The 26,701-nt window shown below is 32.8% G+C and overlaps 5 protein-coding genes across 6 annotated transcripts; 4 read left to right on the top strand and 1 right to left on the bottom strand.

The window, feature by feature from the left end:
* The first annotated feature begins 975 nt into the window (after positions 1–975).
* Positions 976–6,877, top strand: LOC123920266 (fimbrin-1-like). The gene is made up of 15 exons (XM_045972489.1): positions 976–1,205; positions 1,574–1,942; positions 2,028–2,204; positions 2,726–2,964; positions 3,061–3,232; positions 3,340–3,378; positions 3,551–3,619; positions 3,763–3,879; positions 4,719–4,930; positions 5,038–5,193; positions 5,287–5,486; positions 5,689–5,846; positions 5,960–6,056; positions 6,182–6,273; positions 6,388–6,877. Exons 2-15 carry the CDS (start codon positions 1,856–1,858, stop codon positions 6,661–6,663), a joined length of 2,091 nt encoding a protein of 696 aa, XP_045828445.1. The 5' UTR covers positions 976–1,205; positions 1,574–1,855; the 3' UTR covers positions 6,664–6,877.
* A 3,594-nt stretch (positions 6,878–10,471) lies between these two features.
* On the top strand, positions 10,472–17,594 carry LOC123923131 (protein ENHANCED DOWNY MILDEW 2-like). 2 transcript variants are annotated; one of them, XM_045975788.1, is made up of 11 exons: positions 10,472–10,678; positions 10,763–11,236; positions 11,326–11,422; positions 12,469–12,522; positions 12,654–12,775; positions 13,651–13,747; positions 13,841–13,939; positions 15,143–15,390; positions 15,483–15,566; positions 15,650–16,420; positions 16,571–17,594. In XM_045975788.1, exons 2-11 carry the CDS (start codon positions 10,782–10,784, stop codon positions 17,388–17,390), a joined length of 2,847 nt encoding a protein of 948 aa, XP_045831744.1. In that variant the 5' UTR covers positions 10,472–10,678; positions 10,763–10,781; the 3' UTR covers positions 17,391–17,594. The 2 variants fall into 2 exon arrangements, with proteins under 2 accessions (XP_045831744.1, XP_045831743.1); XM_045975787.1 differs by having other exon boundaries at positions 10,484–10,677; positions 10,757–11,236.
* A 1,245-nt stretch (positions 17,595–18,839) lies between these two features.
* LOC123924683 (probable long-chain-alcohol O-fatty-acyltransferase 1) lies at positions 18,840–20,164 on the top strand. The gene has a single exon (XM_045977641.1). The coding sequence runs from the start codon at positions 18,965–18,967 to the stop codon at positions 20,048–20,050; it is 1,086 nt and encodes a 361-aa protein (XP_045833597.1). The 5' UTR covers positions 18,840–18,964; the 3' UTR covers positions 20,051–20,164.
* Positions 20,165–20,254: 90 nt separating this feature from the next.
* On the bottom strand, positions 20,255–22,572 carry LOC123924684 (V-type proton ATPase subunit e2-like). The gene is made up of 3 exons (XM_045977642.1): positions 22,341–22,572; positions 22,207–22,254; positions 20,255–20,732 (listed from the first exon to the last, which is right to left on the bottom strand). The coding sequence occupies exons 1-3, from the start codon at positions 22,436–22,438 to the stop codon at positions 20,669–20,671; spliced, it is 210 nt and encodes a 69-aa protein (XP_045833598.1). The 5' UTR covers positions 22,439–22,572; the 3' UTR covers positions 20,255–20,668.
* Positions 22,573–23,584: 1,012 nt separating this feature from the next.
* LOC123923674 (cell division protein FtsZ homolog 1, chloroplastic-like) lies at positions 23,585–26,439 on the top strand. The gene is made up of 6 exons (XM_045976381.1): positions 23,585–23,967; positions 24,587–24,686; positions 24,782–25,011; positions 25,122–25,289; positions 25,485–25,718; positions 25,968–26,439. Exons 1-6 carry the CDS (start codon positions 23,719–23,721, stop codon positions 26,238–26,240), a joined length of 1,254 nt encoding a protein of 417 aa, XP_045832337.1. The 5' UTR covers positions 23,585–23,718; the 3' UTR covers positions 26,241–26,439.
* The last annotated feature ends 262 nt before the right edge of the window (positions 26,440–26,701 follow it).

The raw sequence follows: 26,701 nt of genomic DNA, 5'->3' as shown, positions 1-26,701 counted from the left end.
TATGAATAACATTATAATGAATACGAATTTTACAAAATCTACCGGTGGATTGAAATTTTGTATCATATTAGATCATCCATAGGAAAATTTAAAATAATTTGATATATTATTGAGACTCATCAAGATTAACGATATTAAATACAGTAAATCTTGATGGGTCTCAATAACTTATAAAATGATTTCCAATTTTTCTAAATTTTTCGATGTAAAGGTAAATTTTGTAAAATTCGTATTCGATAGATAACTTGTCCACAGTGAACAACTTGTGAAGGTGATCCACCGTAGCATTAACCACTATTTATAATAAAAATTGAACTCAAATCCTTTCCAACTACTCGTCTTAAAGAAAACTCATGAACAATATAAGCTCAAATTTTTTATTGTTTATTATTTATACATAATACAAAGATGATATGTTGTTTTTGGTGTGGACTTTTCATAATACCAACAATACTCTTATTTTTTTTAGCAATGATAATCTTTTATTAATACTCATCATATCATAAGACATATATTTTTTTGGTCTGCCTGTCACGCTAGTTTTTTATAAAAAAAATAACTAGAAAAGTAACCATTTTTTTATAATAGTAGAGAATAATATATATATTTTTTTTTATAATCTTCTGGTTCCTAGGGGAAAAGGGTCCTAGTAGTTTAGAGTTCGGCCGAGATGTAAGTAAAGTCTAACCAAGAGATTGTTCCACCCAAAAATCGAACTCAAATTCTCCCAAAATTCACCTTTTTGTGAAGCACATTAATCACTTAAGCCCAATAACTTTAGAGAGAATAATAATTTGACAACCAAAAGAAAGAACAAATCCAACGTAATAAGAAGAAGATAAAAGTCGGTTGTAGAAAACAACAAAATAGTTATACACCAAAGAGAATGACGTGTATGAACCACAAAGCGAGTGACCTCATTCTCATTCTCACGCCGCTAATGACTCACTTATTATACCACGCGCTCAACAACAACGTGGGAAGTACCTAAAAACAAACAAAGTCATACAATTCAATTGAATGACTCCTCTCTACTATTGCTTCTTCTCTTCTCTCTCACGTTGCCACCCCATCAAGAAAGACATCTCTTTCTCTCTCTCTCTCTCCCATGTTCATTCATTCAATGTGATACCATTGATATTATTACAATCGGTTGAGCCTTAAACAACCCATTTGGAAATTTCCGATTTTTATGGAGTATATTGGTATGTTTTCATTTATCACTACTTTAATTCACTCGTGTCTTAGTAATTCATTCATACTTCATACCCTTTTCATATCAATCACTTTTTTTTTTGTTATCAACTCTGGTTCCGGTAATCCAGAGTTCAGTCACGAGGCAAGTAAAATTAGTTAAGAATTGATTATACCGGGAATCGAATTCGGGTTGTCCCGAGCTATCTGTCCTAGGAAAGCTCATTATTTTGATGATAGGTTCTTTTGATATACTAATATAACTAATCTAACAAACTCTTTATTTTGTTTAGTTATTTTAAAATTCTGTAATTTATTATTTGTTCTGTTTCTGTTTTCCTTAATTTAGCTTATATTTTTTGTTGTACTTTTCTGTCAGGATAACGGTGGACAGATTGATGACTTACACAAACTAAAACCATTTCTTGTTTTCGTTTTCTTCTAGATTTGGTACTTTTTGTCTGGCAATTAGTTTGTTGAGTACTTCACAATAACACATTGTTATTGATTGATTGTTTGTTCCTTTTTTTTGCAAATAAGTACTTTTAAGCTTTTTAAATAAGAGATACATTTTGTATCTGCATATTTGTTTCTCTATCTTTTTATGTATTGGTGATTGATTGATTAATTGATTAATTGATTGATCGATCAATTTACCAAGATGTCGAAATTCGAGGGTGTTATTGTATCTGATCAATGGCTTCAAAGCCAGTTTACACAAGTTGAACTTCGTAGCCTTAAATCAAAAGTAAGTTCTTTTCTTGTTTCCTACAATTTTGGTCCAATTTCATTATTCTTGTAGATTTATGTGGTTTTTCTTTGTGGTGGTGTAGTTTGTGACTTTTAAAAATCAGAAGGGTAAAGTTACATTTGGAGATTTAGCATCTTTGATGATGAAGCTTAAGACATTTGTAGATATGTATAAGGAAGATGAGATTAAGGGGATCTTGAATGAGTCAGAGTCAGATAATGACTTTACCAATGATGTTGATTTTGAAGCCTTCTTAAGAGTAAGTCAATTTTATGGTTTTCACTCTTTTATTTTTCAATTTCAATATTAATTAATAGACAATTGTTTTGTTAGAAGCAAACCCGACTCTAAAGTAATTAGATAAATAATTGTACACAAGAACACAAACTATTGATTACGGAGTTCGGCCAATTATGTTTGTCTCCGACAACAAAGTGATTGTTGTAGTTTTTCTATAATGCAATGCTAAGGCTTAAGTAATTTTATGGTTTCAACTCACAGAGCCCAACCAATTATGCCTATGTATCCGACAACTACGTGACTGTTGTGATTTCTCTATTATGCAACTCATAGGGATACAAAGTACAAAACTGTGTTTAAATACTAAGTTTGAGCTTCTACTAACTTATCAGTGAATACAAGTCATACTCAAAATGTTTGAATTGGTTGCTTAGGAAGATCGTTTATGTATTATATAGAGCATTAAACTTAATGCATGTTACTTAATGTATATTACTTTATGTATGTATGTAACATTTCAATTTATTATACTTTTCATAGACTTATCTGAATTTGCGAAGCCAAGCTACAACGAAACAAGGTGGAGTGAAGCACTCCTCATCATTCCTTAAGGAAACCATAACTACCCTTCTTCACACGATCAGCGGATCAGAAAAGGCATTTTATGTTGCTCACATAAACAGCTTCCTCGGTGATGATCCATTTCTGAGTCAATATCTTCCTCTGGATCCAGCTACGAATGATCTATTTAATCTTTCAAAAGATGGCATTCTTCTGTGGTACGTAACTAGGGTCTGCTGATTTTCATATTTTACTTCTGTCGGAACTAGCCTTTAATATAATTTTGGTTTTGATATATGCTGTGTTTATTGCAGTAAGCTTATCAACGTCGCCGTGCCTGGGACTATAGATGAGCGAGCCATCAATGTGAAACGAAATCTTACTCTTTGGGAGAGAAATGAGAACCATACTTTATGCCTCAATTCAGCTAAGGCTATTGGCTGCACAGTAGTTAACATTGGCGCGCAGGACTTAGTTGAAGGAAGAGTGAGTTTCTTGCAATCTGAGTTATCTATAATCTTCCATGTACATATTAATTTACTCGAGCTTTGTATAGTCTTTATGACATTATTGTTTGGTTGTTTATGTTGCAGCCTCATCTTGTTCTAGGGTTGATTTCTCAAATCATAAAGGTAAACACTTAAACTTTTTGACATCATTTACATTTTTTCCTTCGGTTTAGTTATTTGAATTTTCTTGTACGCTGATATTATTTGTGTTTTTAATGGCCTAATAGATCTTTTGAATTTATAAATTATTAATTACTTGATGTTTCTCTTTTTCTCTCGATCTTGGCAATTTCAGATCCAACTGTTGGCTGATCTCAACCTTAAGAAGACACCTCAGCTTGTGGAATTGGTCGATGATAGCCAAGTAATGTGATATGCATTTTTTTCTTTAATATTTAATCCATTCCAATTAAATCAAATTAAATCAAATCAAATTTAATTTAATGTTTTATATCTACAAATTGTGTTTTAGGATAACTAACTAATATTACTTTGTATTGGTATCAGGATATTGAAGAGCTTCTCAATTTGTCTCCCGAAAAGGTTCTACTAAAATGGATGAATTTTCATCTCCAGAGAGGAGGTTACCAGAAAACTGTCAAGAATTTTTCTTCTGATTTGAAGGTATATATGAGCACTTCTTTAATAACATTTTATGCTTAGGAATGTTTTATGGCTAACATTCACGGCATTTAGTCACCGTTGGATTAGTTGTCTCACCATATTCGATGGTACACCCTCCGCATGGAATCATTTCCCTCTATACCAAATCACTCCCAACCCCTTTCGATCACTCGGCCTGTTCCCAATCATGATTGATCATCGTCCTGAGAGACAGTCACGAAGGTGGGTTGTTTGCAGAACGCAAGGCAAAGCTGTGCATGGAGCTTCTATTTCCGTCTATTTTTTGCCTTTTGCCTTTTTTCCTTCTTCCTCATCTGCATCAGGATATGTTTTGTTATATAATCGACCAGCTTTTTATTAGAGTAAAAGGAGGATATATACAAAGATGTTGAATACTCGGAAGGGTGCAGATAAAACCAATATAATAGCAGAAGTTATTGGGAAGGTTCTTTATATGGTTTGCACCACGAATCCAACTTGAACTTTGTCTATCGTTACTGTTATAGTATACTTTTAGGATCACAAATAAAGGTAGATTTTTATTATGTTGGAATGAATCGTGTGCAAAACAAGGGCTGGGCGCGAGACTGTGAGACCAGCAATTAACCAAATTCAACTGGAGTAAAAAAGAGTCATCTTTTTTTGGCGGTGAGGTGGAGGGTGGTGAGTGGCTTGATCGGAAGAGAGAAGGGAAATGACAACTAGATAAATATAATTCTAGGAAGCAAGTTTTTCTTTAATTTGTTGGATTTATGAGCATTTTGCCTCTAAAGTTTGAAATTGAATCAAGATATTATCAATTCATAATCCTTAAGTGATTTATGGCTATATATTTACAGGATGCAGAAGCTTATGCATATCTTCTTAATGTTGTTGCTCCGGAGCATTGCGATCCAGCCACCTTGGATACTAAAGATTCATATGAACGAGCAAATCTTGTGCTTGAACATGCAGAGAGAATGGGCTGCAAAAGATACTTGACCCCGAGAGACATTACCGAGGGTACCTCAAATCTTAATCTTGCATTTGTCGCACAATTATTTCATCACAGGTATGAAATTGATTGTCTAACTAATTTTATTCCTTATGTTTATTTCTGGACCTGTTTTATTCCTTGCAAGTTCTCTAGTTATTTAATTAGGTCCTTGTACAATGCAGGAGTGGCCTATCGACAGATACTAAAAAGATGTCATACGCTGAGATGATGACAGAAGATGTGCAAACATGTAGAGAAGAGAGATGTTTTAGGATGTGGATCAATAGTCTTGGAATTTCTACTCGTGTAAATAATCTATTTGAGGATGTCAGAAATGGGTACATATCGTGTTCCTTCGCTTAAAATCATCAAAATATAAAGCTATTTTTATGTATATTTTGAACTTTTTTTCTTACCTTTTTTGTGTGTAGATGGATACTTCTAGAAGTTCTAGACAAGATTTTTCCAGGATCAGTTAACTGGAAACAGGCAACAAGACCTCCGATTAGAATGCCCTTCAGAAAAGTAGAGAATTGCAATCAGGTCATAAAAATCGGAAAACAACTGAAATTCTCACTAGTCAATGTAGCTGGCAATGATATTGTGCAAGGAAATAAGAAGCTTATTCTTGGTAATCCCTTCATCATGTTATAGCTTCAACACAAACGTTATGTACTTAGTTGCTGCTATTTATGTGACAGATTTACCGATAAAATTGTGTATCTTAGTATTTTTTGCCAAAACAAAAAGATCGGCTAGTATCGCATAATGTGTGTTGTGGAAATAAACTCGGGTTTCATACATAAGCTAAGATGATTTGTTCTATTTTTCAGCTTTATTGTGGCAGTTGATGAGATTCACAATGCTTCAACTGTTAAGAAATTTGAGATCTCATTCCCAAGGAAAGGAGATTAGTGATGCTGATATCTTGAAATGGGCAAACAGAAAAGTGAATAGCATTGGCAGAAATTCTCAAATTCATAGTTTCAAGGTTTATTTTTTATCAATAAATTATCTTTTATTTCTCATTAAAAATGGGCGATAACAATAGACTAAAACGACGATTTATTAGTGACACTATTTTGGATGCGATTTTCTGTACAGGATAAGAGCTTATCAAGTGGACTCTTTTTCCTTGAGCTTCTGAGTGCTGTAGAGCCGAGGGTTGTCAATTGGAACCTAGTCACCAAGGGTGAAAGTGGTATGCTTCCATGCAAATACAATAGTTACCATTGCATTTGGCTAATTTTTAGGGACTAAATTGAAAATTTACTCTTTATCATTTTGTTGAATTGACTTAATTTGTTGTTGTTGCTGAAATTATAGACGACGAGAAGAAGTTGAATGCCACATACATAATCAGTGTCGCACGAAAGCTCGGTTGTTCCATATATTTGCTACCTGAGGATATTATGGAGGTATAATTTCCACCATCAGTGTATTTTCATTCATATTTCTTACACAGCTTTATACACATCATCTAACATTAAATCATCGACGTTGTGCTTAACTTTTTATCGAACTTATGACAGGTTAATCAGAAGATGATTCTGACTCTAGCAGCCAGTATAATGTATTGGAGTCTTCAACAACAAACAGAAGATGCAGATTCATTTCCTTCACCTGCTAGCACTCTCACTAACGTAACACCCGAAGCTTCACCTGCCCCTTCCGTTTGCGGCGAAGATGAAAGCTATTCATCTCTTAACGGTGACTTCTCCAACTTGAGTGTTGATGATACCACTTCTGATACAACGGTCTCTTCGCAACTCGAGATTGATGGTGTTGTTCTCGATGAGTTATTTTGAGCTCAGTTTACAAGATTTTCATTTCACCACATGCATGAGATAATGTTTTTGTTAGAGCAAGAATGAATGAATATATAGCAAAGGTTGAGAAAAACATCAACCTAACATGCTAAGGATGTTACATGTGTAATGAATGTATAAACCTATAGAATAGATGTGAATAGTATGTACAAAAATTTATTTTGTTCTTTTTATGTAGGTTTCAGTTCCACTATTGAATTTGTATTATGTCATTTATTAACCAATAATTAAACTTTTATAACTCAAAAGTTAATAGGGTCTTATTCATGCGCCTACTGAATTATGAGATTTGGGTGATACAAGAAAAGCAACTGTGAAATTTTTCACTAAACCAAGAGATATTTTGGATCAATGAGTTCTCCTTATGACGAATCATTTGGGAGAATTCGAGTTTGATTTTTTATATGAACAATTCATAATCAAATTTTATTTACTCTGCAGTCAAACTCTAAATTATTGAGATCCCTTTTTTTGAAACGCAAAGGATTGATACCAAAAGTTTTTTTTTTCCTTTTCATAATAAGTAATACTTGTTTCTTAGAGGGACAAAGCAAACTTTACCTCTATCCTATTCTTATTAGGTATATTCAGATTTATTTATTTATTTAAAATCAGTTTTTGTCCAATCTAATTTGACCAGTTTTAAAATCAAATACAATACTAATAATATATTTGTCATATTTAATTGTAATTTTAAGAGTGCAACCTAATAGGGTGGGTGAATTAGGTTTTATGATTTTTTTTGTTATTTTAGAGATGTTGTGGATTCCTTTATTTTTCTTTGAAAGTTATGATGAAGGTGAGAACAACATGCGGAAAAATAAAGAGAGAAGGGAAAAGAAGAAAATCGACACAAGAGAATTATAGCGGTTCCCCTATTGGTACGTCCACTCCCTTCACACTCCGCGAAGGAATTCACTATGTTAGAATCTTTGTTACAAGCAATCTTACCTCAAGACCCTCTAACAATCTTTCTAACATACAACATAAGATAGCACCTCACTATCTTTAACCGCAAGAATCTTCACCAAACCCTATGGTGAAATTATCATACAACACAAGATAGCACCCCACTATCTTAAACAACACTTGTTTCCACAACCTTGAAAAACAAGCAACAATACAAAGTTACAATGAAGAAAACTATGTATGGCTGTTATCAAATCAATATCACTTTAATAATGTATATATCTTAGTGCTAAGAAACTTTTATAGATATGAAAATATAGGCAAAGTTTCACAAGATATATGTTTGAAGGTTTATGAGAAAAAATTATATTAATAACTTAGAAATATTGTGAATGTGAAAGTTGTTATCATCAATTGTAATGATCACAAATATATTTATAGAGGCTTTAGAAAATGTCCATGAAGCAAGACAACTCTTCCAAAAAAAAATCTTATAATAAAAAGTTATGTTTAAAAATCACAATGGTTCACAAAAGGTGTATTCTGTCCATAACAAATTAAATCTATTGTTACGAAAAGGCGATGTAAAAAGATCTGTTTTCAAAATTCAAACGCACAGTTTGGGATTACAAACGGCAACAGATCTTTTTAACTCGGTTAACGACCGGACAGATTTAAAAGGTCCTGACACCTATTTTTCAAAATCAGCTTTTTATAATTTTAAATATCGACTTTTATATTTAACTTAGAAATTTATGTGTAATTAATTTTAAAATAATTTCTGAGCATTCTAAGTTATATATTTATTAAAAGTAATAAATCAAAGATAAGGACCATACTTACAAATAACTTAAATACTAAGTCTAATACTTGGTATCTTGTTTCCTCAATCCTCATGTTGAGCCTCCATAAGTTTTCTTCTTTTATGATGTGAGTTTGTTATCATCAAAACCCAGCCAAGTTCAAAAAGGAAATCTTCTTCACATTAATCTCATACTATCTCTTAGCAGATCAAACATACTCTAATAATGTATTTAGAATACAAACGTGAAAGTCTCCATGAGCTCACTTGGTAGGACATTACACTATATGTGCAGGAGCCTGGTTTCAAATCCAGGACACTCCACTTATTCACTTTTAAGGTGGATTTCTACCCACTAGGCTACTTGATAAAAAAAAAATACAAACGTGAAATAGATAAAAAAAAAAATTTAATTTTTATTTATAGTAGAGACTAGGATTTGAGGTTTTTTTCTTTCAATAGTGATGATAAGAAGTATTACTACCTCCAATCTTTATTATAAGAAAACTAGCGGGCCAGCAGCGTCCGTCTGTGTCTAACTTATGTCCAAAAATGAAAAGATATGACTTATGTTATGGTGAGTTTGTTAATAAAAGATTTTTGTTGCTATTAAAAAAATCAACGATATTGTTGGTATTAAGAAAAGTCCACACCAAAAATTATATATTCTCTTTATCCCTCTTTAATTATATGTAGTATAGATATAGAATAGATTAGTAAGATATTTATTTTTTAAATTCATTATAAAATATAGTGTATTTAGACAATAATTCATCTAATATATTAAATCTACAATAAATCTAAAAAATTAAATTTTTTTATAATAAAAATTTATAGGAGTATTCATTTGAGAAAAAAAATCAATCACATCACAACCATATTTTCCACCACGTCATACATTTAACCCAATCTTCTTGATATGACATCGAAGATTAAACCATTCTAATAGATGTCCGTGTAAAATTAAATTACACTGACAACGCGTGTTAATTAAACTCTTAAACCAAATATCGCAAATAAAAATCCATTTGCATACGAGCACTATATTGATATTTCCAGTAAATAAGAAAGAAAAAAAATCCAAATCCATACTTTATTTGATTTGTTTCCATAAAATCCTTAGGGCCCGTTTGGTGCACAGGATAAGAGACAGGATATGATAACTGTATCATATCCTGCCGCAATCCAGTGTTTGGTGATACAGCAGGATATGATAAGTTAATTCTGAAGCTTATCCTATCCTGTCTCTCTAGTTATAATTCTTATCCTGAATTTGAGCTGGGTTACCAGCAGGATAGGATAAGAAGAAAAAAAAATTACTGATTTATTTTATAAAATATATTTTAAAATACATAAAATAAAATTAATAAAATATAAATAATAAAATAATTAATTTTTAAATATATATGTGATTTTCTCACAGGGATAATTTTGTAATTTATATATTCTAAAAAATCAAAATTTTACTAAAATTATAATATTTTAAAGTAAAATGATTATTAAAAAAGTTGACAAATAGGGATATTAACTTAAATTTTATAAAAAATTAAATATAATTCTTTTGCAATAGTAGTTTTATTATTTACGTATGAGATATATCATATATTTATTTGGCTTATCTAACATGTATATATTATTGAGTTATTTATTTGATCATGATTCATATAAAAAATTAAACTTGATTATTTTCTCATGATTTTTATTTTAAATTATATAAAGTTATTTGATTACTTATTTATATTTTTTATTTATAAAATTCAAAGTATAACAAAATAATTTTTAAAAAATAATAATTGTTTTACAAGAGTAATTTTGTCAATTAAATATGTTATATATCTTATCATATTATTATGAGAAAATATGTATTAAAAACAAAATATAGTTATCATGTTTGTTATCCTGTGTGCACCAAACATAGGATATGATAACTGAGTATAATTGTTATCCTGTTGTTATCATATCATATCCTTATCCTGTTTTATATCCTTATCCTGTTATTATTTTTTCTTACAGATCCTTTATTATGATTTTTTTTTAAGGAGATCCTTTATTATGATATCTTGCCAATAAAATCACATGAATTTGCACATTGATAAGGTAGATTCACCACGTGTATAGAGATTTTTTTTAGCGGCAAAATCTTCGGACAAATTCATTCATTCATTACTCCCATAACTAGCAAACTTCACTTCACTAATCTCTCTTTCACTTTCTCCTCTTCGATCATCGATTTCACAATTCCAAATCCCTAACCCTAATCCACTCAATTCAATTCAATTCAAGGTTACTCTCTCTCTACTACATTATTCTTGTGTTTCCAATTTCACGAATTAGGGTTTTACTAATTCTCCGATTTGATTTTTGCAGAGAACAACGAATTCTTACGATGAAGAGAAGATTCGCTTCATTAGGTGATGAACCTGAATCAGAAACTGAATATCAGTCACTGATTGTATCGAATTATCATCTTGAAGATAACGATGATGAACCAGTATCTTTTTCTGTTTTACCGATTCAATGGAGTGATTCTGAAGTTTTTAATTCTAATGATAAAAAAAAGGGACAGTTGCAGATTTTTTTGCATGGATCTGCTGATAATGGATTGCAGAAGATTTTCATGCAGGTTATTGCTTGGAAGTTTGATCTTTCTGGTTTGAAACCTGAGGTATCGTTGTTGTCGAAGGATAAGAGATGGATTAAGCTTCTGAAACCGAGGAAAAGTTTTCAGGATACTATTAAGACTGTTTTGATTACTCTTTATTTTCTTCATTGTGTTAAGAAAAAACACAGATTATCTGTTCATTCTTTTTGGAGTAACTTGTGTAAAGATAGGGATTTGAGGTATTGTTTTTGTTTGGATTTTTCTGTTTTTGATAGTAGTGATTTATGTTGTGATTATTTATTTACTGAATGTTGAATGTTGTTTGTAGCTCTTATGGGTTTAAGCCTTCACAAAAGGATTTATTGGATCATATGACTTTGATTGGTGAAGTTACCAAAAGAGATGCTGTCTTAGCTCGGTCTAAGGTTTGTTTTTTCTTTCTCAAAGATATTGTGGAGTTGAACTAGGAAACTAACCCCTTTTTGGAATTTAATCATTGGAAATATGGTTTGACTTTGAGAATTAAATTGTATTAGTGCTTTTTTGCAATAAGTTTTTATTTTAGAAGTTAACTTAACTTTTCCAATAAGTTAAATTAATTGCTATGAATTTGAATTTTCTATAAGGGGTGTTTGTTTGTGTGTGTGTGTGTGTGTGTGTATGTTGGTTGTGCAAAGAAGATTTTAATAATTAGCTGTTTTTGTAAATCATCTGTGGATGTTTTTAGCTTATTGTCTTCGTGGTTTTCGAGGCACAAAATCAGCATTGATATTGTTCTGCTTTATTGTATTCTTTGAGAAGTTGAAATATATGATTTTAGTTTCATAGGTGAACGAGCATTGCATATTTAAGAATTTTGAATGTAGTGGTGGTGTCTGTCAAGAAGACTCAATAGACTTCATAAAAGACAGGTGTTTATTAGTAATTTGTGAATGGTTACTTACTGGTAGTGTGTAATAAGAATTGTTTTACATTGTGAGTTGAGTGGGAGAGGATGAATGCACGAAACTAAATAACTTCACCTCCTTCTTTATTTAATTTCAAGGAGACTATTTGCTCCTTGGATAGTGCTTTATTGTTAACAGTTTGAGACTTTCAGTATTGCAAAGTAGTTGGTAGATTATACTGTTTTTTTTAATATTCTCCTTGTTTTCCTTTTCTCTGCTTTATTTGCTCTTAGAAAATAAGACGCAGTCATAACAAATTTAATTAATGATTGGTTTGTATATCGTGTACTCTTAAATTTTCTTTCCTTTAGTTACGTTAGATTTAAACACATCTCACTTTTGTTATAAGGGTTTAAATATCATTTAACTCGTTCTTTTGCTAAAGTTTTTTTTTTGGGTACTAATTAAGGATAATTAAAAAATATTTGTTCAACTAAAGGCCTTGGGGGATTAGGATGCTTGGTTTTTGCTGTTCTCCACATGTATAATTCATGTTAATGAAAATATTGTGATGATGTATGCAGCTTTTGCTCACAGTTTTAGGGGAGAAGCCAGAAGATCTGAAACCATCTGATGAGGTTTGTTGCATGTTTAATTTAATTTTCCTTAATCGAAAATTATTTGTCTGATATATTTTCTCCCTTTCATTCTTTTTAATATTAATGCATAAATGTTGTTTGTAATATTAAGGTTTTACTACTGATTTCAGGAATTTGAAGATGATGATAGGGATAATGATATCATAGAAAAAGCTGACGAAGACTCAAAAGTAGAGGATGATTTGTTTGATTCTGTTTGTGCATTTTGTGACAATGGTGGCGATCTTATTATGTATGAATTGTTCTTCATTTCGACTCTTTTAATTTGATGTCTGTATCTGTGACTTCAGAACTTTGTTATGAATAATAGTTAAAGAGAGGCTGAATTAATAATGCCTTACTGTATGGTGTGCAATAATCTGGGTACAAATGTTAACCCACTGGTGGTGCTATTTTATACTAAATATTGTTAGGGTCAAGAACAGATTACAGTAGAATTGCTTCACAACTGCAAAACAGTTACAACAGAAAGGTTAATAGAAAAAGTATAGAATGAATACCAGTTTCCCCCACTTACTTCTATTTATACATGCCTAGGCCTCCTAGAGTACACTTCTAAATTGGGTACTCTTACATTACTGACAAATATATTCAGTGTGACTAGGCTAAGTAAGCTCAAGCAGCCAATATATTACGAGAAATATCTATCATTTTTCAATAAAAAAACAAATTAAGAAATTTTAAAAAAAATCAGGAAACAATTCTTAAAATTACTTCCTATGTTAAACAACTAATTGATTCTTCAATATATTCCAATGGAGAGGAGTGTCGGCATCAAATTCTTCTATTGGTTGAAATTCAAATGGATTCTACTAAATCATATAGGCCCCACATAAATTTAGTGAGACCCATATGAATTTCAACCAATAAAAGAGCGTGTGTTGAAAAGAGTGTGTTTCTAGCATAATTCTTGCTAAAGATACAAACTAACTACATCAAAAGTCTTTTGCCACTAGTCTGGATTGTCTTATATGAATCAGACCAAGCCAAATGTCCTGCTGGGAATCATTGCTGAATACGAACCATTTAAATCTAAGTCCTGTATTTAACTTATAGTTTTTACCATTTACATAATATCCTAAATATATTTTAACAAATTTCTTGCAGGTGTGATGGAGCATGCATGAGGTCATTTCATGCTACTAAGGCAGATGGTAGGGAATCTTTATGTGATTCCCTTGGTTTTACCAAGAAGGAAGTTTATGTATGTTATTTTTTATATATATTCATTTTACTTGGCGTTTTCCACTTCAGATAAGATGTAAAAATTTGCTTGACTGTTGTAAACTAATTGCAGGATATTGAGACGTTCCATTGTAAGAATTGTGAATACTGTCAGCATCAATGCTTTGCATGTGGTGAGCTGGGTTCTTCTGATAAAGATAAGGGTGCTGAGGTATTTTTGTAGAAAATAAAATAGGTTTCTCTTGTTGATTAGTTCATATATATGTTTTCATTGCTAAATGATGTACACCATGGTCCTTGTTAGTTTTTTAAAACAAAATATTTCTTGTTCCAAATTTTATCTTGAGATGAAAGAGCTTTTAGCATATTTGTCTCTGGCATGTTTAATTGAAGGTCCTCATGGAAACTAGGTCTCATAAGTAATTCATTATCTCTATTGCTTTTGGCTCCGTTTCTTGGCAGTTTCATTTCACGGTATGTATATAGATGAGTTGTTTCCTGGTTGGAGTGGATAACCACAGATATCAGAAGCTTTGGATTGTAGCAGTTGCTACTAGCTTTGGATTTTAGTTATTCCTTATAGAATTTTATAACATAAACAGTCTATTTGCTTGATAATATAAAAACCATCCAGTCCAGGCAGGATGGATGGATGGATAATTGAAGCTGATTTTCTTTGACTTGCTAGTAGTGGTCTCACATCATCTAGCCAATCCCAGGCCTTCCCACTCAACCAATTTAGGGGGGAATACCTTGTATGTTGTATACCTTGTAAACTCGAACTAGAAGGGCAATTCCATATATTTTACCCAACATGCACGTCAAATCTTTAATTTGTTCTTTGTTCTTTTCTCTTCAAGAAATACCGATACCCCAAAAAATAGCGCCCTTCCTTATGTTGGTTGATGCTTCAATATTGTAACACTAACACATAAAATTTCATATAGCTGTCAGTAGATGGGGGGATAGAAAATTGGGGGGAGGGAGAGGAGAACGATTTGCCATGTATTTGATTCTGAAATACATAACTCGGGTCATTTGAATTATGATGATATAAACCCTATATAGAAGTGTGAGGCAACCTGTTGTAAATGAAACTTGCCTAATTTTTTTGTATAAAAAGTTTTTCTCAACAGTTGTAATCTATTTTAATTTTGTGTATTGCCGGAAATTTTTGAAAAATCGAGGTTTCGAATCTCGTTAAACTGATTGGGCTTCAAAGTGTATTCATGTGATATGCTGATTTGGGCACATGGTTCTCCTGTTTTACTGTCTTTTTTGTTTTTTTTTTGTGGTACAGTGGTATTGATTTTGATTGATTGGTTAAATTATTAATGGTTTTTGGAAACAAAGAGGTTTTTTTAGAGCTTTGATATGTTGCATGAAACTAAAACATTGAGAATCCCCCTTTCAGGTCATTAAATGTGCTTCTGAATGCTGTGACCGTTTCTATCATCCACGCTGTATTGCAAAGTTACTTCCCTCGGTAGTTAAGTATGTTGCCGAGGATCTTGAGAAAAATATTACTGATGGGAAGCCCTTTCTTTGTCCCATTCATTTTTGCTGTGTCTGTAAAGGATTGGAAAATAAGATGGAACCTGATTTGCAATTGGCAGTTTGTAACCGTTGTCCAAAGTCATACCATCGCAAATGTTTGCCAATGTAAGCTCTCTCTTTTTCTTTGTCTTTGCTCTTCTTTTTATGATTCTAATTCACATAGTATAGGGGGTTGATTCTCAAGTTGATTTTGGCAGTGGGATCGCTTTTGATGGTGATGGTGTTGAAACAAGGGCTTGGGAAGGTCTTTTGCCAAACAATCGCATTCTTATATATTGCTTGTAAGTGTTATGTTGATTTTTTTGTTTTCAAATTTGTCCTTCTTAATGCCCTGTGTAATTTTATTATTCATTACTTGGTCTAGAAATCATAAGATCATTGATAAGCTTGGGACTCCTGTAAGAGATCATATAAAATTCCCCGACACTAGAGCTGCTGTTCCGGAAATTAATACTAATAAGAGGATGAAGCCTACAACTAAAGATAGAGTTATATTGAAGAATGATGTTGGTGTTGTTAAATCATCTGGCAAGAGCACTGCAGAAGGATCTAATGTGACCGGAAAACTGCCATCTAGTAAAATTGGTTGTAAGAAGTCTGCTGAAAAGATTATATCTGGTTCAGATATTTCAAAGACACCAGAAGCAAAGGTAATGTCAAGTAAGTGTTTGACTGAAAACAAGAAGTCAATCTCAAAGAATTCGTCTGAAAAGGTGATTTCTTCAGATATTTCAAGGAAGCTTGAGTCAAATAAAAGTTGTTTGACTGAAAGCAAGAAGTCAATCTCAAAGAATTCGTCCGAAAAGGTGATTTCTTCAGATATTTCAAGGAAGCTGGAATCAAGTAAAAGTTGTTTGACTGAAAGCAAGAAGTCAATCTCAAAGTTGTCTGGAAAGATGACTTCTGGTTCAGATATTTCCAGGGAACCAAAATCAAATGAAATATCAGGAAGGCTTTCAACTGAAAACAAGAAGTCAATCTCAAAGAAATTTGAAAAGCCCAAGTGTGCTTCAACGAGTAAAAGTTCTGAGCAAATCAAGCATGACAATCAGGTCGATGATGCAGATAATCAGACTCTGTCAATCAAGCCTATTAGAAGTGTATTTCCTCCACATGATGCTGATTCAGAGAAGGGGTATATCTATCTACTCTGATTTCTGAATTACTTTTTTGCCTGTTGTTCTGTTCATTCTGTTGTGCTTTAATGTTTGCCATTAGTTTATATACTTATTTAGCATGATACTGTTATGTACTTATGATGTATGTATGTTTTCCTTGTGTGTAGTTTGGTAGATTCATTTAAAGAAGCTAGATCCTCAATACTGTTGGAGGGTGTGACAGAAAAACACAAGTTGGATGACTCAGTTGACTTGACTACCAAACTGGATAAGGTAATATCCCATGAGCATGGTAATTGCGGGGACAAGCTGATGCTGAATCATGTTCTCTTAGTGTCAACTGATGATCAAAAAGAACAAGCATGTATAAATGAAAGTCGGAAAAGAAGCTCACATCATGCTAACGTTGACCAGGAGAGTGAAAAGAGACAGGAATTTAAGATGAGCAAATCTTGGAAGACATCCGGGAGGAGAACACTAATTGAGAATAATGATAGAAAAGGACTAGGCGTGTCCTCACAATTGTTTAAAAGCGTGGTCTCACCAGCATGGCGATGTATAAAACAAGCCCCTGGCCATCAGGGAAGATCTCATAGTGAGATTGAAAAAGGGACTAGTGTTAAAAATGCAGATGAAAACCAAAATAGGGAAGAAGATAAGCATAGGAGAGAATCAAATGCAAGGCAACAAGTTGGCCCTTCTGGGGTTCAGGATCCTAACTCTACGCAGAATGATCATCTATCTGGTCACAACCCTTCTTGTGCCAACAAACATCCACAACTTAGTACAACATCCAAGTCATTAAATAAGATGAATACACTTGCTGCAGATGAATCAAACCTTGTTAGGACGGGTTCTCCGACTCCTGATCCTCCTATATTTAGTGGAAACGGCACTTTTGAACGTATTGTGCTGCCAGGTTTTGCTGCTGGTCCTAATTTTGCATTTTCACTCCACCATTCAGCAGGTTGGCTTGAAGAGGATTAGGTTTTGCATGTTGTACATTGTATGATCATAAGAGGGAAATGTGATCACAAGCTTTTTTCGGATGCTATTTCAAGTAGTATTTGAGCTTATAGCTTTTTACACTTTATTTCATTTATACCCTTTGATTAATAACTATCCACTCTAAAAAAAACTACCAACTATCAATTATGTCATTTTATATTTATTAATCACTTTAAAAGCTAATTTTACCAAACACTTTAATTTCAATTAGTTAGTTTTTCAATTACCAGCTATATATGGTTACAATTTTTTTTATGGATGGTTACTAATATATAATTCCTGTAACTAATTTAAAACCAAGTTAATTTAGTTAAGGTGACAGTAGTTATGATTTTTTTAATGACTTTTAAAACTGGGTTTCATCACTTCGTCACTAATTAATTTGTATTTAGACCCTTCAAGAGGCAATCTATAGGAAGTTTTAAGAAAAAAGTAATAAATGTCTCAAAAAATTGAATTTCTACGAAAGAAGTGATACAACTTTTTTTGGAGTATTCCAAAAAAAAAAACATCAATTTTACATTTTATTTAGTTAAAGAGGAAAAATGAAGAAAAAAAAATGAAATAGTGAAAAACGGACAAGCAAGCAAGCACATGTTACTATCATGTCATTCTCAAGTCATGTTTAAGACTTCAAGTTGTGAATGAAATTCTATCGTTTTTTTTTTAAGAGTTTAATTGTTGTGCACTTTCGGTGTAAAGAATTTTTACAAATATATCCAATAATGTGTTGTCACATCATTTAATGAATGTGACACATCATGTGTTTTTAAATATCATACATGATGTGTCGATATATTATTGGACGCGTGTGTAAAATAACACTGAAGGTGCATATAAATTAAATTCTTTTTTTAATAATAATTTACGATAATTTTATTCGTAAAAAGTTAAAGGTTGCCTATGTATTGCTTTTGTTGATGATTGGTGTTTGAGTCTTTGTCTTCTTTCACTATTTTTCTCTCCACCAAAGTCTTATCGCACTGGATTTTTTCGGTAAGGTTTTTTAATGAGATAATTTTTATTTTCTTTTCACAATTTGTGCGGTGATTTGAGTTTTGGTTTAATCCCCAAATATTCCTTGTATTTTTCTTGTAAATAAGGGGGATTACCGGAATTCGAACCTCGACTCTTGCATATATAATGCAATATCACTGCCAATTGAGTTAAGCTCACGTGACATTTAGTAAATTTCTTTATGTGTTGAAAAGAAATAAAAAGAAATACAAATACAAAGAATATTTGTAGTTGGAATGCCATACGTGATACGGATCATGCAATACCTTTGCATTCTATTTTTCTTTATAAAGGAAAAACTTACAATATCCACCTCAATGCAATTTGAATTTGCTGCGTTTTGCTTTGCATCTCCCCTCATTTTGCACTTCACAATAAAATTATATAATAATTTGTCAAAAATAAATTAAATATACTATTATTTAATCAACACGTGACTTGCGTGGAATATATGATGTCAACAAACATGTTTAGAATGATTCAAACATTGAAATCCATTTTCATTGGAATCATCATCAGCTAGCACACAAGAGATCATGTTAAGCCCAAATTGCATTGAACTTGAAGTTGAAATCAAGACCTTAATCAAGGTATGGCTCAAAGTCCTAACCTCTCTATGTTATTGTTATTTTATATCCTCAAACATACCAAAAGGCATTTTAAGGTTACTCTCTTTGTCCCCAATTTTGTACCTTTTCACCATCCTACCATTTCAACTCTCCTTTGTTCTCCCAATAGGCATCACTTCCTTCTTCATAACTTGGCTCACAAACTTCAAACTCATCCTTTTTGCCTTTGATTTGGGCCCAATCTCTTCCAACCCAAAAATTTCTCTTCCTCTCTTTCTCATCTTAGCTTGTCTCCCAATTAGAATCACTCAAAAACAAAAACACCCACTTAACCAAAACCAATCAAAATTTAATCTTTTGCTTCCAATCAAGACCTTACTTTTTGGTCTTTTCCTTATAGGCCTAAATGGCCATATAAAAAAGAAAGTGTTTTACCCAACAATTACTATTGTGAGCCTCTATTGTAGTCTCATATATTTATTATTAGACCTTGTTGTGGGATTTTTCAACATTTTGATTAATTCTTTATTTGGGATTAGACTTGAATTACCATCTAATGAGCCTTATTTGTCCACTTCATTGGGTGATTTTTGGGGGAAAAGGTGGAACCTCATGGTAACATATATCTTGCGACACACTATATACATTCCCATGAGAATATTAATGTCCAAAACTATATTGGGCCCCCAATGGGCTCCATTGTTTGGAATTATTGCAACTTTCTTGGTGTCTGGGCTAATGCATGAGCTGCTATTCTACCATGTCACACGTGTTACTCCCACGTGGGAGGTTACTTGCTTTTTTGTGCTTCATGGGGTGTGTGTGGTTGTAGAGGTTGGTTTGAGGAAGTGGTTAGGTCAAAAGTGTAGAGTACATTGGGCCATATCTGGGCCCATTACGGTGGCGTTTGTGGTGGCTACCGCTGCATGGCTATTCTTTCCACCGTTGTTGCGTGATGGCGCCGATCAGAGAAGCATTGAGGAGTTAAACAATGTTGTTCATTGTGTCATGAAAAAGTTTCGAGGGAGTAACTTTTTCGACCCACATTTCTAAGACATTACGTTTTTTAAATTGTATTTTTAAACGATATATTTTATTTGAAAGTGTATTTCTTTTTCTTTTTTTGATCAAATTCGAAAGTGTATTTCTAGACAATACAAAACTTGTATTTTTCCTGAATATGTACATTCGATGTAATATCGGAGCTTAGCTCTCCATATGATACTAATGACAAGAGCTTTGCTTTCCTCAACAAAATAAAATAAAACAACTCATTCTATTTTTCAGAATCATAGATCATACATACATTACATAATACATATAAGAACAATATTTGGATGAATGATTTCTCCCTCTCAAGTATCATATCATAGCTTAATTTCTTCATATAAATACAAAAACCAAATATTTAACATTGATCAACTTATTTCCCTAATAATACATACCCCAACTATTTACTAACTTATGAAACGGATGGAACTTAAATACATCAATTATACAACATTGGTAATGTCTTGCAGCAAAGGAAGATACGATTGAAATGCCACTATCGAACGAGAAATATGTCGATCCATAGAATATATTGATTCATGAGAGTTGAAATTATATTTTCTCAAGCAGCCAATGTGTGATTTGTACTCTACTTGAGGATTTACATTTGTTTATACAGAACTATTCGCCACTCAAGATGGGAACTATGAGAGGGTTCATCTGTGCCAGATATACAATCGCCCACCTGATAAAACAAATCAACCAAGCTAAGCTTAACGGAGGAGAAGAAAAGAGTAAGGTTACGCGCAATAAAACAGGACACAACTGTTAACAAGCTAGAAAGAGAATGAACGCCAAAAAAGATCACTAATTCAAGTATTCAACAAAGCAATGTTTTCATATCATACCATCTAAAGCTCAATTTTCTCCCTACCTTGATTATACTGGACAAGATTTTGGTATAAAATACACCCCTAAAAAAAAATACTAAGGGCGTGTTTGGAAAGTGACAAATCACAATAACACAGCACATTCAGCAGTCAGCACAGCAGCATGCTAATGCATTTCAAAACATGCTGTCATTCAACTAAGCAACGTCTTCGTATCGTTTCATTTTAAGTCCCTTTCTCCCTCCCTTGATTGTACTGGACTTAATGTCAGCAGCATAGACTCTTTGGGATGAAGAAGACAACATCCTTATTAGAACTCAAACAAACAAGTACTTAAATTATTTACAAGTTTCTCCTGTAAAACAGCACATTTAGAATGTGCATGGTGCACACAGCTTATAAAAATGACAGCAAGTATTAGTAATATACACTTGTATTTAAAGCACTTATTGATTCACAGACCACTCACAGTTTGAACATTTCCATTTTTTAACATCACTACAGCACATTTTCGTATCATAACAAGGTAGAAAGTAAGGTTATGCGCGCAATAAAACAGGACACAGCTGTTAACAAGCTAGAAAGAAAATGAATGCCATAAAAGTACAAAGAATCGTGTTTTCGTATCATACCATACCATCTAAAGCTCAATTTTCTCCCTACCTTGATTATACTGGACAAGATTTTGGTATAAAATATACCCACAAAAAATACTAAGGGCGTGTTTGGAGAGTGATAAAATCCCAATAACACAGTGCTTTCTGCAAGAGGCTATGAATTGAAGAAGCAAACTACAGCACATTTAGCACAGCAGCATGCTAATGCATTTCCAAACATGCTGTGATTCAACTAAGCAATGTTTTTGTATCATTTCATCAAAAGTCCCTCCTTTCTCTCCCTCCTCCCTTGATTGTACTGGACTTAATGTCAGACGGCATAGACTCTTTGGGATGAGGAAGACAACATCCTCTTCACGTGTGTTTGTTCAATTTTATCACAAGTTCCTTACACTATAAAGAACTCAAATAAACAAGTACCTAAATTTATTTACAAGTTTCTCGTGTAAAACAGCACACGGCTTATAAAAATGAGAGCAAGTATTAGTAATATATTTGTATTTTAAGCACTTATTGATTCACTCACAGTTTGAACATTTCCACTTGTTAACATTAAGCACAAAATAGCTTCTCATAATATACTACGTTTTCATCAATTTGTTGGTGGGTAAATAAATAAGTCTAGTTGTGAAACTTTTGTATATTGCATGCAAACAACTATTCAAACATAATAAGACAAAGTAAAATAAGAATGTAACTCAGATACACTTACATCATCCAGCAGCATGTTGTTGAAGTAAGGACCAAAGTTAGGTGAAATCTGCAATAGAATTATAAGAATTGAAATTAAAAAAATTAAGAAGAAGAGTTAAGGGATAAGATATAAGATTAATAGAAATGACATACAGATTAGCAGAAGGTCCTTTATTGAAGAAAATTCTTGTAGAAAGGGATGCTATGATTCCGATGAGTAGGAAGATTAGCGAAGTTACAACGAAACCCATTTCGATCTTGCAGGCAGTTGCAGCTTCCTCAACTCAATTATTACACAATTAATAATTACTACCTTACCTTTCAAATCAAATCAATGGACCAAAGATGTTCGCAGGTTCACCTACATCTACATGTCCAAGTTTCGTAGGTAATTTTTTTTTGTTCATTTTCTTCGTCTTATTTGAGGTTTTTTTTTTATAATATTTTAACCGTTTCCCGGGAAAATATTTACTAAATGCGCTAATTCTTTTCTTTTTGGTCCGTCAAAATAAGTGGCATATTTTTATATTTTTATCATGTGTACTGTTTTTTACGTATTTTTTATTAGCAGGAATCCATTGACTTCAGGAGTAAGTTTTCATTGATTTTATTCGCTTAATAACTCGATATCAGCATTATATTTTTTCAATCCAACCGTTGAACTCAAAGATCCTATTGAGTAGATCAACTCCACAAATTTTTATAAAAATTCAAAAAATGTAGTTATGTATTCAGATTATTGAAATTCAATGGTTTTCTTAAAAGTTTGTCTACGTTCAATTGAAGTTATCAGAAAAAGTATCAAACAGTTTTGAATTTTTATAAAAATTTGTGGAGGTAATCTACTCATTGAGATCTTTGAATTCAACGGTTGGATTAAAGAAACATAATGCCGATATCGATTTATTAAGCGGAGTAAGTCAATAGAGACTTACTCCTAAAGTCAACGGGTCCTTCCTCATTTTTTATTTATATATTATAATTATAAGTATTGGTATTTTAAACTTACTCTTCCGTCCCATTTTAAATGACTTATTTGACCATTTCACACACTTTAAATACATAAATATAGGAGAGAGAGTTGTATAATTACTAAACTGCTCTTACCTTTTTCATTACTAGTAGTAATGATTAAATTGGTTGAGTATGTCACACATAAACAGGGGCCCACATAAAAGGTAAAATTGAAAAAAATGACTTTAAAAATTGTATAGATCATTTATTTTGACACAAATGAAAGTAAAAAAAATGTCATTTAAAATTGGAAGGAGGATGTATCCAAAAAAAAAAGGGAAAGAGGAAGTATTATTTATTTATAGATTTTTTTATTTTGTTGTAAGAAAAAATTGGAACATGAGTGAAACGACATCGTTGGATTATTCAATGACTAGGAGCCGTCACCACCATGTTCCTTTCATCTGGTTCCAATCCAAAGTCCCACCAACCAAATTGAAAACAAAAAGCTTAAAATTTTCATGTCTCTTCCAAGCTAAAACCCTAACAAAAAATCAAAAATCCCTTTTTAACAAAAATGGCTACTCTTCTTCCTTCTTCCCTCACAAACCCAAATAAGCTTCTCTCACATTCTTCCCATTTCCACAATGCATCATTATCCACTTCACCTTCTTCTGTTCTTCACCCCAAAACGCAACGTTTTACTCGTCGTTTTGGGTCTGTTAGATGCTCTTTAGCTTATGTTGATAATGCTAAGATTAAGGTCGTTGGAATTGGGGGTGGTGGTAACAATGCCGTTAACCGCATGATTGGTAGTGGTTTGCAAGTGGGTTTTTCATTACCTTCATTTCTATTCCATAAAGTTTTCATTTTTACTTTACCCTTCACTTATTTTGCCATGTTTGGGAACCCAATTTTTAGCATTGTTAATGGGTTATTTTCATTTTATTTATTTATTATTAACTTTATGTAATTGTAATCTATGAAGCTCAACACAACACCAACGCTTATCATTACATTGAATTATGTTATTTTCTTAAATTATCGTTGGTGTCGATGTGTCGGTGTTTGTGTCCGTGCTTCCTAGGTTGTAATAACTTTGGTGCTATTCTACTTGTTTGTGAAGATATATTTTTATTGTGGTTGTTCACTTGTTAATTTCAGTGGCACTTCCTAGCATAGTTTAATTTGGAAATTGAAGTGTGGTATTTGATAACTTTTTCATTCTAGTGGCACTATTTATTAAGATAATCTTTCTATTTTGTGTTTCCCTGCCATGCTATGCAACCATGTTAACAAAGTTTTAAATTGCTGCAAACCTTGATATATTGTGGAAATTTTGATCAAATACAGCTAATGCAGTTGTAATTGTTGTTGCGGTTAGTTTATGAAAATCTTGCTTGGGAGTAGTAATGTTGATGTCTTCTACTTATATTTGTTATCAGGGTGTAGACTTCTATGCAATAAATACTGATGCTCAAGCACTATTGCATTCTGCTGCCGAGAACCCTATTAAAATTGGAGAGCTTCTGACTCGTGGATTAGGTCAACCACTCTCCTTGCATGTGTTTTCCCTCCTATACCCTTCATAGTTTTATTGAGGTTTGGCCTTTGATTCAAATTGCTTGATAGTGTTGCAGGTACTGGTGGGAATCCGCTTTTAGGAGAACAAGCCGCGGAGGAGTCAAAAGAAGCTATTGCTAATGCCCTTAAAGGATCGGATTTGGTGTTTATAACAGCTGGGATGGGTGGGGGTACAGGGTCTGGTGCTGCCCCAGTTGTGGCCCAAATATCAAAAGAGGCAGGTTACTTGACTGTAGGTGTTGTTACCTATCCTTTCAGTTTTGAAGGACGTAAAAGATCCTTACAGGCAGGTGTTCTTTCGTTCCTTGTTTGCGAATAATCATTATTGAATTATGTTCTAGTGTTCCTTTTATTATGTTTATCAAAATGGTATTCATTTGATATATTTTTGTTCAGGCACTTGAAGCCATTGAAAAACTTCAGAAAAATGTTGATACACTTATTGTGATTCCAAATGACCGTTTGCTTGACATAGCTGATGAGCAGATGCCCCTTCAAGATGCTTTTTGTCTTGCAGATGATGTTTTACGCCAAGGAGTTCAGGGAATTTCGGACATTATAACAGTGAGTTGATTTGCAAACAATGTATTCTATGTTTGTTATTTGCAGTTAATAGAGCATGATTTAAGTCCCGAGTTAATCTCACTAGACTTGAAAAGATGCTTTTGAGTGGTCACTCTTCCTTCATAATTGGGCCTGTATTTATGTCAAGGGTATTTCTTTTGTCTAGTTCTTGTGAATTGTTGTGTGTTCTTCCAGATACCTGGACTTGTGAATGTGGATTTTGCTGATGTAAAAGCTGTAATGAAAGACTCTGGTACTGCAATGCTCGGGGTAGGTGTTTCATCCGGTAAAAACCGAGCAGAAGAAGCAGCAGAACAGGCTACTTTGGCCCCTTTAATTGGATCTTCTATTCAATCAGCCACTGGGGTAGTGTATAATATTACTGGAGGAAAGGACATTACCCTGCAGGAAGTCAACAGGGTATCTCAGGTATATGAGAATTTCATCAGCACTTCTTAAAGAAAAATCTTATTATTCCTTTTACACCGTGAATTTGTTGCTAACATGATATATTTCATTTGAAAACTATTCTTCCAATGTTACTTGATTTAGTACTAATGACTTAAGTTCAAGCAGAGTGCTTTAGTATTGTGTTGTGTTGATATTCATTTTGTTTCTGCATTTTTTGGCCTTTCTCTTTTTACATGTCATGTTCTCAACGGCGTGTAATTTTTACAGGTTGTGACTAGTTTGGCTGATCCTTCAGCCAATATTATATTTGGAGCCGTTGTTGATGATCGTTACACCGGTGAGATTCATGTGACTATCATTGCCACTGGCTTTTCGCAATCTTTTCAGAAGAAGCTGCTAACAGACCCAAGGGCTGCAAAACTTCTTGACAAAGTGGCTGAGGGAAAAGAAACCAAGTCAGTGCCCTCTCCCCTCAAATCCTCAAACTTATCTTCCAAAGTTGAATCTAGAGCACCACCCGCACGAAAGCTCTTTTTTTAGTCGCATAGTTCAATTTTTTTTTTTTCCTTTTTAGTTACCATTTTATTGTAGTCATTCAGCTGTTTGATGGTCTTGAATTTTATTTGATTTGTTGAGATGTCATTACTCATATGGTTTATTTTAACCACATGCTTAAGTGTATGTAGCTCCCAAACAGTTTTTGTTTATGAAATGGATATATGTCTGAGCTTCTCTTTAATGAGCAATTGAATATATTCATTTATTTGTGTAAAAAAAGAAGTGAATATATTTATCCTTTAAATCATTTAATGACTTTATACAATAATATAGCTTATTAGTTAGAGTGTGGATGAATATGTTCTCGTATTTGCTTGCTACCTTATAATAATACACGTTGGGTGTTTCTTTTGGCGCCCCCGAAATTTCTCAACATTGTCCGCTATCCCTTGTTTTATATCCCTCATTTACTAATACTCATACCCTATGAGGCCCTATGCCAT

This window comes from Trifolium pratense, linkage group LG4 (assembly GCF_020283565.1).
Source record: "Trifolium pratense cultivar HEN17-A07 linkage group LG4, ARS_RC_1.1, whole genome shotgun sequence".
In the NCBI taxonomy this organism is placed as follows: Eukaryota; Viridiplantae; Streptophyta; class Magnoliopsida; order Fabales; family Fabaceae; genus Trifolium; species Trifolium pratense.
Note: the sequence above shows the minus strand (reverse complement) of the source record. Positions and strands in the feature narration are given on the sequence as shown.

What these genes read in the sequence shown, in the direction of transcription:
- LOC123923674 (XM_045976381.1), top strand. Translation starts at nt 23,719, where the DNA reads ATGGCTACTCTTCTTCCTTCTTCCCTCACAAACCCAAATAAGCTTCTC. An exon ending in GCTTCTGACTCGTGGATTAG is followed by an intron (nt 24,687 to 24,781) that starts GTCAACCACTCT and finishes ATAGTGTTGCAG; the next exon opens with GTACTGGTGGGAATCCGCTT. An exon ending in AAGTCAACAGGGTATCTCAG is followed by an intron (nt 25,719 to 25,967) that starts GTATATGAGAAT and finishes TAATTTTTACAG; the next exon opens with GTTGTGACTAGTTTGGCTGA.
- LOC123920266 (XM_045972489.1), top strand. Translation starts at nt 1,856, where the DNA reads ATGTCGAAATTCGAGGGTGTTATTGTATCTGATCAATGGCTTCAAAGC. An exon ending in TTCGTAGCCTTAAATCAAAA is followed by an intron (nt 1,943 to 2,027) that starts GTAAGTTCTTTT and finishes GTGGTGGTGTAG; the next exon opens with TTTGTGACTTTTAAAAATCA. An exon ending in TACCTGAGGATATTATGGAG is followed by an intron (nt 6,274 to 6,387) that starts GTATAATTTCCA and finishes AACTTATGACAG; the next exon opens with GTTAATCAGAAGATGATTCT.
- LOC123923131 (XM_045975788.1), top strand. Translation starts at nt 10,782, where the DNA reads ATGAAGAGAAGATTCGCTTCATTAGGTGATGAACCTGAATCAGAAACT. An exon ending in TTACCAAGAAGGAAGTTTAT is followed by an intron (nt 13,748 to 13,840) that starts GTATGTTATTTT and finishes AACTAATTGCAG; the next exon opens with GATATTGAGACGTTCCATTG. An exon ending in CATCGCAAATGTTTGCCAAT is followed by an intron (nt 15,391 to 15,482) that starts GTAAGCTCTCTC and finishes TGATTTTGGCAG; the next exon opens with TGGGATCGCTTTTGATGGTG.
- LOC123924684 (XM_045977642.1), bottom strand. Translation starts at nt 22,438, where the DNA reads ATGGGTTTCGTTGTAACTTCGCTAATCTTCCTACTCATCGGAATCATA. An exon ending in AAAGGACCTTCTGCTAATCT is followed by an intron (nt 22,255 to 22,340) that starts GTATGTCATTTC and finishes ATTCTATTGCAG; the next exon opens with ATTTCACCTAACTTTGGTCC. An exon ending in ACAACATGCTGCTGGATGAT is followed by an intron (nt 20,733 to 22,206) that starts GTAAGTGTATCT and finishes TTGTTTTATCAG; the next exon opens with GTGGGCGATTGTATATCTGG.
- LOC123924683 (XM_045977641.1), top strand. Translation starts at nt 18,965, where the DNA reads ATGTTAAGCCCAAATTGCATTGAACTTGAAGTTGAAATCAAGACCTTA.